The 7,777-nt window shown below is 36.6% G+C and overlaps 1 protein-coding gene across 1 annotated transcript in view; it reads left to right on the top strand.

Moving 5' to 3' along the window:
- The first annotated feature begins 5,700 nt into the window (after positions 1-5,700).
- The window catches only part of LOC145680628 (uncharacterized), a 347,409-nt gene continuing 345,332 nt past the window's right edge, over positions 5,701-7,777 (top strand). Inside the window, exon 1 of the mRNA XM_081751317.1 lies at positions 5,701-5,919. Within this exon, the coding sequence (XP_081607443.1) occupies positions 5,847-5,919 (73 nt within the window). The 5' untranslated portion in view covers positions 5,701-5,846. The remainder of the gene's footprint in view (positions 5,920-7,777) is intronic.

The raw sequence follows: 7,777 nt of genomic DNA, 5'->3' as shown, positions 1-7,777 counted from the left end.
AAGCAGAGTGTGCATGTGTTTTGCTCGAAATTGTTTCACAGGCTTGACAAGTGCAATAGTAATTACCAAAAATTGGAAGAGGAGAATGTGGATTGGCTAAACGATGAATTGTTAGTGATGACTGAACCTGTCATTCAAGACGACTGGGGGCCATCGACTTCAGCAGGTGTAGCTGGACCTGGACGACCAGAGGTGGCTTTCTCTGTGAGCAGCGAGCGCTCGAAGAGGAGAGAAACAGAAACATTGCGCCCCTCATTCAGCGGTACTACTCTTGCTTATGCTACTCAAATTAAATATAGAGAGGAGAGAGAATTGGAAAAAACGAAATTTCTTCAGGAAATGGAAGAATCGCCTACCAGGGCTGGCAAGGTTCGAAAGTCATGGGCACATACCCAAAAACAGAATCCCAAATTTTACAACCCAGAGGAGGCTTCAGCACTGATACTCGAAGGTCTGACACGTAACCAGTACCAGCTGCTAAGAAACGGGGCAAAGGACTTGGATCACAATATATATTTTACTCACAACCATGTTCTGGACGCAAAGAAAGACTGCTATCCTGAAGTCATTAACGTCACAGAATCTGTAGCTGAAGTAGCTCTACAATCTCTCCTCGACCATACAACTGCAAGAATTCTGCAAATACAGGAACCTGTGCTCGAAACCATCCCAGAAAAGTATCAGAAATCTCTGCAGCTGATTACCAAGTCTGGATGTAACTGAATCTCCGGTCAAGCCCAATAGAAACAGACACCTCTGGAGGTGGGCTTTCAAGACAGCGACAATTTTTTCACGTCAGTTGTGCCTCTGCAACTTTATTATGAGGAAAAAGGGGTTAGAGTTGTAGTGTGGGAAAATCAACGTCCCTCATCGACAAGATATTGTCGGCCGATAAAGTTACAATTCAGGAAAGAAACTGAAGAACTTGCAAGGCAAGAAGCTATCCTAATGGAAGAGCAAATTAGGTGCCTGACTCCAGGTTGCATCAGTATTCAACTGTTAGGAGATCGCAGTATGGAAACAACTGAATTCGAGGTTACACACAATCTGCAGTTCACAATGGTGGATGGCGAAATATGTAACGCCGTGACACAAACAAGATCGGCACAAACTTACTACTTATGTGGGGCCAATCCAAAAGAAATGAATACCTTCCAGAAGGGATCCAGAACTGAAAAACCGGAAACTTTCCGATTCGGATTGTCCACGCTACATGCCTGGATTAGATTTATGGAGTGGTTGCTGCATGTGCCCTACCGTTTGGAATTAAGAAATAGCAGGTGCGGAAAGGCGACCAACCGACCACGATGAAGAAAAAAGAGATCCAAGAGGCCATGAAAGCTGACTTAGGCCTCAATATTGACGAACCGAGACAAGACGGCAGTGATACTTCCAACGACGGCAATAGAGCCAGACGATTTTTTGGAAACTGTCAACAAGTTGCAGCAATAACAGGTCTGAATGAAAAGCTTGTTGAGCAGTGTGGCGTCTTGCTGCAATCATAGTCTTGTGGACTGGCTATCGATCCAAACAAAGTTGAAGCTTGGGTAAACGATATCAGGGATCTTTACATCAAGCATTATTCGTGGTTCTACATGCCCGCCTCCATTCACAAAATTCTCGCTCATGGGTCCTCAATAATCTCGCACGACCTATTACCCATTGCGCAGATGACGGAGGAGGCCCAAGAAGCCCGACATAAGCATATTAAACATTATCGGGAGCATCATTCCCGAAAGTGCTCACGCAAAGTAACAATGAAGGATGTGTTGTAGCGGGTCCTCGTAACAAGCAACTCAAAGATATCCACGCTTCAGAATCCCATGGCACAGAAGCACAAGAAAAGAACTTCAGCCGTACTGAACCTTTTGAAAGAGATGAAGGCTCCAGAGCAGCTGTCATCTGAGGATGAATCAGAATAGGCTTATTGTGTAAAAATCATAAACTGTTAAGTTATTCTTTATTTCACGTGCGAAAATATTATTCTCATTGTGCAAATATATTATCAAAATTGTTAGTAAAACATTGTGTCTTCTTGTTTTGCATTCATTAACAGCTGTCATCTGAGGATGAATCAGAATAGCCTTTATGTGTAAAAATCATAAGCTGTTGTTAATAACATGTTACGCTGTATTTCATGTGGAAAAATATTATTCTTGTTGTACAAATATGTGCAAATACATTATTAAACATGTTCTTCCATCATTTTGTCTTATTTTTAGCATAACATAACATTTCTGCAACGAAAATCACAAGATTTCAACTTTTCGCACGAAAAGGTAATTTTGGCCAGGTTTTGAGGGTTTCTGGACCACTGTGCCCTGGTGTGATAACCACAATATTTCATGTCACCATACCCCCCCCCCCCCTTCCATTACGAAATCCAGACTAAACGAACCAATGTATGTTACCAATAAAATAGTTTAAATAATCGAACTCTGGTGTGACAACCACAGTATTTCATGTCTCGGACCCCCCCTATTACGAAATCCTGGCTACGTGCCTGATTAGGGTTTCTAGATAGTATGTTTTTTTCTCATATATATATAGTAAGTTTTTTAATTGTTAATTAATAACATTGTACAACTAACTTAAGGAGAAATTAAGTTCCCTTGAAACATTTTTTTCGCCTTGATTCTATATTTCGTTTAATCTTCAAAAGTATTCAACACTGACAGAAATTCGATACTTTATTCGATACTCTATTTGCTCTTCTACATGATAGAGTTTCACCAATATTTCTCTCACTCTTTTCAAGCGTTATTATACTGGATAATCATTTAAACCTTTCTTATCCAAAGCTCTCAAAATCTAACTCTATTTATTCACTAAGTTTAATTCAAACTTGACTATCACACGAACATTTATTTATTTATTTATTTTTTAAAATGTTGTTTCTGTTTTCATTTTGGAAATGTCATGCTCTCTTAACACATTCAAATTACCGTTATTGTTAGAAAGATGAAGATGAAACGTTTGGAAGGTAAAAATAGAACTAAACTCTATTAGATCAACACCATAGAGGTTACAAAGGCACTAGCTCATTCAATCACTGTAACTTCGTAATCATATGAGAAATATAAAACGTTATTGCCACGTAATTATGAGTATACTTATTCTAAATCGTTATAGCTACTAGTTGTTCCCCAGAAGCATTCGGTTTGTCTGCGAATTGCCTGTATATTAGTGACATCCGTTGGCGCTAGTTATAAGGCAGCAGAGCTAGCAACAACAACTAGTCTGATTGTGAATTATTAGGAGCGTGACTAACAAACTAAAACGTCTTGTTTTTATAATAAGGGTATTAAACTGACAATGCTGTAGCCTTAATAGAATATCACTTCTCGTCGGATTTATCAAAGTCAAGTAGTACTGGGTCCGTTGAGAGAAAAGATAGGTCACCGTTCGTACTCATCCGATAATGTTGGCATTGTGGCGTTCAGCCAACGTCGTGAGGAAAATTAGGGAGCTACTTGAAAGAAAGAACTAGTACTCTCCAATCAAAAAGCCAGCACTAACGGTGAGGTTAGTCGTATGCTGACCACACATGACTCCTAAGGTATGAGTTAGACAAACTGGCCTAAGAGCATTTTTATATTTAATAGTACATTGAAACACTTGAAGAGTTGAGTTTCGATTTTATTGACCTTAATCTAGTCTATATGACAATTAAACCTACTGCTTACTCCAGAAAGAGTCGAATCCAGGTCTTCTGCATCGAAAGCAAGATCACCAACTTTGTAGTCACACAAAAGTTGCAAAAAGATTCCTTCGTGATACAATGGTTAGCGCAGTCACAATTGATGTTCAGGTAGAATCCCATTAAGATGTCATATTTATGTTGCTCTTCAGTGTTTAAAAGTACGTTAAGTTACAAATTCAAACATTAAATGTACTAGTGATATAAAATAAGTATACAAATAATGTTATATAATGCAATATCTTGTGATGAGTTGTATCCATTGAATCTAAAAATATGAAAGGTGATAGAGTATGATAACGTGCAGGGATACTAATTCCTTCATGTGATCATTTGTGAATGTGGTCTGATTTTTTTCCTGTTGGTTGATGGTTGTTTACCGTTAAACGTCCCTGCGAGACACTAACATACAGTTTTAACGTAACATCCGAACCACATGACATCGCATCGAGAATCGGATGTAATATAGGCGCGACCGCTAGGCAATTAGCCACAAGGAAGCTACAGATTATTTTAGCTTTTTATCATTTCACTAGCGTCAATTACTCGCATCGCTGGGTTAAAATAAGGAATAATTCGTAATATGTTCCGTTAGTCAGTCCGTTTTTACTATTACTGAAGTGCTCTATGATATCGGTCATTTTCGATCATTTTTATATATATATCCCCACTCCTTCTCCACCAAGTTGTGAGTCTGAATTTGATTTAAACGGTATTAGAAGTGCCACTGTTCATTTCAGCGACTCCACAAACTACGTGGATTCAGCACAAATATCGGTCATTTTCAATCATTTTTAGTATCTTCCCCTCCTCATCCCCTAAGTTGCACCGTCAAAGATAAATTATAAAAAAAAAACATCCCAGGCCCAAACTTCATCTATGTTGAAAATTTGATCGAGATCGGTTGGGTGTTTGAAGATTTATTAAGTTACAAACATACTAACTTTCGTTTTTATTTACCACTGAAAACTATAATGAATAATATATATGAATTTTGAAATCAAATGAAAGGGAAAATAAGATGTTTTAGTTTTAGTTCTACAATGATGTTCTTACGTGCCAAAGTAGAGATAAGATTAATCAAAGTGAAACATTTTTTTTAAAAAAAAAGTGTGAAATAAGAATGTGAAAGGAGCCGAAATTACCTGATGATGTGCGCTATAAACTCACATGACCCGAGATAGTACCAGAAATCCCTCACACCAGAGATTAACTTTTTACCACTGAGCCACTGAGTTCCACTAATTATTATTATTATTATTATTATTATTATTATTATTATTATTATTATTATTATTATTATTATTATTAGAGAAAGAGGAGTAACTACTATGATGACAACCATAGCTTGTGCTAATTTCGAGTTTTTGAAGCTTCATGCATAAAAAAAATGTACATTCATTCAATATTTTGTGAATAAAATAATGAACTTCAGAAGTGGTATTCCATGAATTTGTTTACTAACAGATAATAAAGCAAACCAAATTAGGGTTCTGAAAAATATGCACGGTTTTAATTAAATCTTTTATAACGAAGTTCGTCTCTGAAATATATGTTCTGTAAATAATATTTATTCAAACACAATTATTCACGACCTTCTGCTGTGAGCTTCCATCTAGAATTACACGTATATAAATTGATGGATATACAAAGATATGATTTGTATATACAAACATTTCCGTTCCGTTGTCAGAGGCAGTATAACTCACGCATACACTGATAGTCAAACTCAGGTGCAGAGTTGGAGTATTAACTCTCTTCTGCCTCAACTCGCGCGTAAGAGTTAGCGAAAAGCGAAAACTGAGATAAAGTGTGCGAGAGGAATGAGGTACGGGGGGAAACGCAAGCGAACGAACGAATGAAAGCATGGGGGAGATGAATTGGCGGGAAAGCTCGGGCCTATTGTGTAGTGATATGCGCAAGCGTGACAAAACTAGAACTCGTACCATTCCACGTACAGCTGTCTGCTCGACCTGGGTTTTCACAGATGGCGTTGTGGCGTGAGACATCGGTCGTTGTTTTGCCGTCGTTCGTTCGATGACCTGACCTTTGACCTTGTTCAAACAACACCATTTCTCCAAGAGTAGAATAACCGAAGAGATAAGAATCAAAACCGAGATTTTTTAGAACACTTTTTAGTCACATCATGTTCTGGATTTTGAAACGAACCAGATTATCACGAAGCAATTTCTTCAACGTGATTAACAACAATGCCTCAGGTGAGTACATACAACACGTGAAGTTGAAGTTTTCTTTGTATTTTTTTTTTACAGAACATTGACTGCGAAATGAAAAAAAAAATGTATGATTCTTCCAGTACCTTGGTACAGTTCATTTGTTTTGACAAATCGATGTATCAGAAATGACTGTTATTAAATGATCGTAAGCGCTCATGCTTCATAATCGCCAGGTGCTAAATTAGACGCTCATTCCTAGTTATCTCAATGATACTTTTTTGTGTTTATAAGAGTGCTGAGAACAAAATGTTGTTCTAGAACATTCAAACACGATTATATCCTACTTGTTGTTTCCTGTTTTACACTTACTCCACAGAAAACACTTCAAATTATATATGCTTTTCGTTATCGTTACCTCACAGTAAAATAACAAAAAAAAAACATCTTATTGACCATTAAATTCATTCACTAAATAATTTTACTATTAGACTTATTCACTAAATAGCTGCATCTATTAAGAAACAGGAAGGTTCATAGTTGCAGAAACAAAATTTCGCTATTGAATCTTATAATTAGGTTAGCCAATTGCTACCCATTTCTCGAAAATATTATTTCATATTATATTCCTACTTTCTGTGTTATTAGGAACCGTGATGGCTCAGTAGCAGAGCGTTCACCTCTGTGTATCGGGTTCTGGCTTCGATCTCAGCGCACGCCAGGGGAACTTTGTGGTGGATAAGCACCGTGTGCGTGGGTTTTCTCGTTGTTCTCCTGTTTCCTGTCACTTTCTCCATTCCACCATTTCATTCATTTCTCATCATTACCGCCTCCTTTAACCTAGCCAGTATATCCGTGGGACGTAAAACGTAAAAATTTCATTTCATTTCATTTGTCTATGTGTTTTGCCGAATAGTTTCTTTCCTGTAAATTACAAATTAGAACTTAATTAGATATACGTGTACTTTCAATAGAGCAATATATTTCACCAATTGTTTATTATTGCGCTTGTTTAATAATATTCTATTTGTGCATAATATTCTATTATATTTGTTATTGTAATATCTTGTATCTTTTAACAGTTTATACTGAACAATTATTGTCCACTGCAAGAAAAGAAACAACTTTTATATCCATATAATACAACAGATAAAAGTGTATTTGTAACGATGCATCTTATTTTATTAGACATTAATGGTGAGGTAAACAGTTTTGCACAGAATGGAATACTATATTTTTCCCTCCATTGATTTGTTTTATTGTTAAAGTTCAGCGTCTCTTTTCACCATCGAGGCTATGTAATACGTAGACCTAGAGATAAGGCGAAGTCTGAACTACCGTAATGCGTGTAATGCTTTCCCACCGGGAATCGAATACGAAACTACGTACGCAAAAGGTGAGACCACTCTTACTTGACCAGCTGGATAGGCTCAATTGACGTATTTTGTTTCTTGTTAAGTAGGTTTTTATTAATTAACAGTTACTAAAAATTGAAGTTGTTTTATTATTATTATTATTATTATTATTATTATTATTATTATTATTATTATTATTGATTTTGTTGCTTCTATTAATATTACTAAATCAAATAAGATCTTTATGTCCGTAAAAATCAAAATGCTACTAATGCTATAAGATAGTATATTAATTGCGACATGTGATTAATCTTATTTCTCTTTACTGCTCCGTCTTCAAGATTATAAAACCTATAACTGTTAATTCAAGTAACGGAAACATAGTGACTCACCTTTCGTGCTTGGAATCCCTGCTCCGTTCCTAACTCTTGCCAATTAGATTTTGAGGTGGATAAACACCGTGCATGAGGATTTTTCGGGGTTTTCTTGTATTTTCATACTTTGATTATTCCACCATTCTTCATTATGCTCATCATCATCATCATCAT

Source organism: Thermobia domestica, chromosome 3 (assembly GCF_964235325.1).
Source record: "Thermobia domestica chromosome 3, izTheDome1.hap1.1, whole genome shotgun sequence".
Lineage (NCBI taxonomy): Eukaryota > Metazoa > Arthropoda > Insecta > Zygentoma > Lepismatidae > Thermobia > Thermobia domestica.
This window is presented reverse-complemented; position numbering and strand designations above follow the sequence as displayed.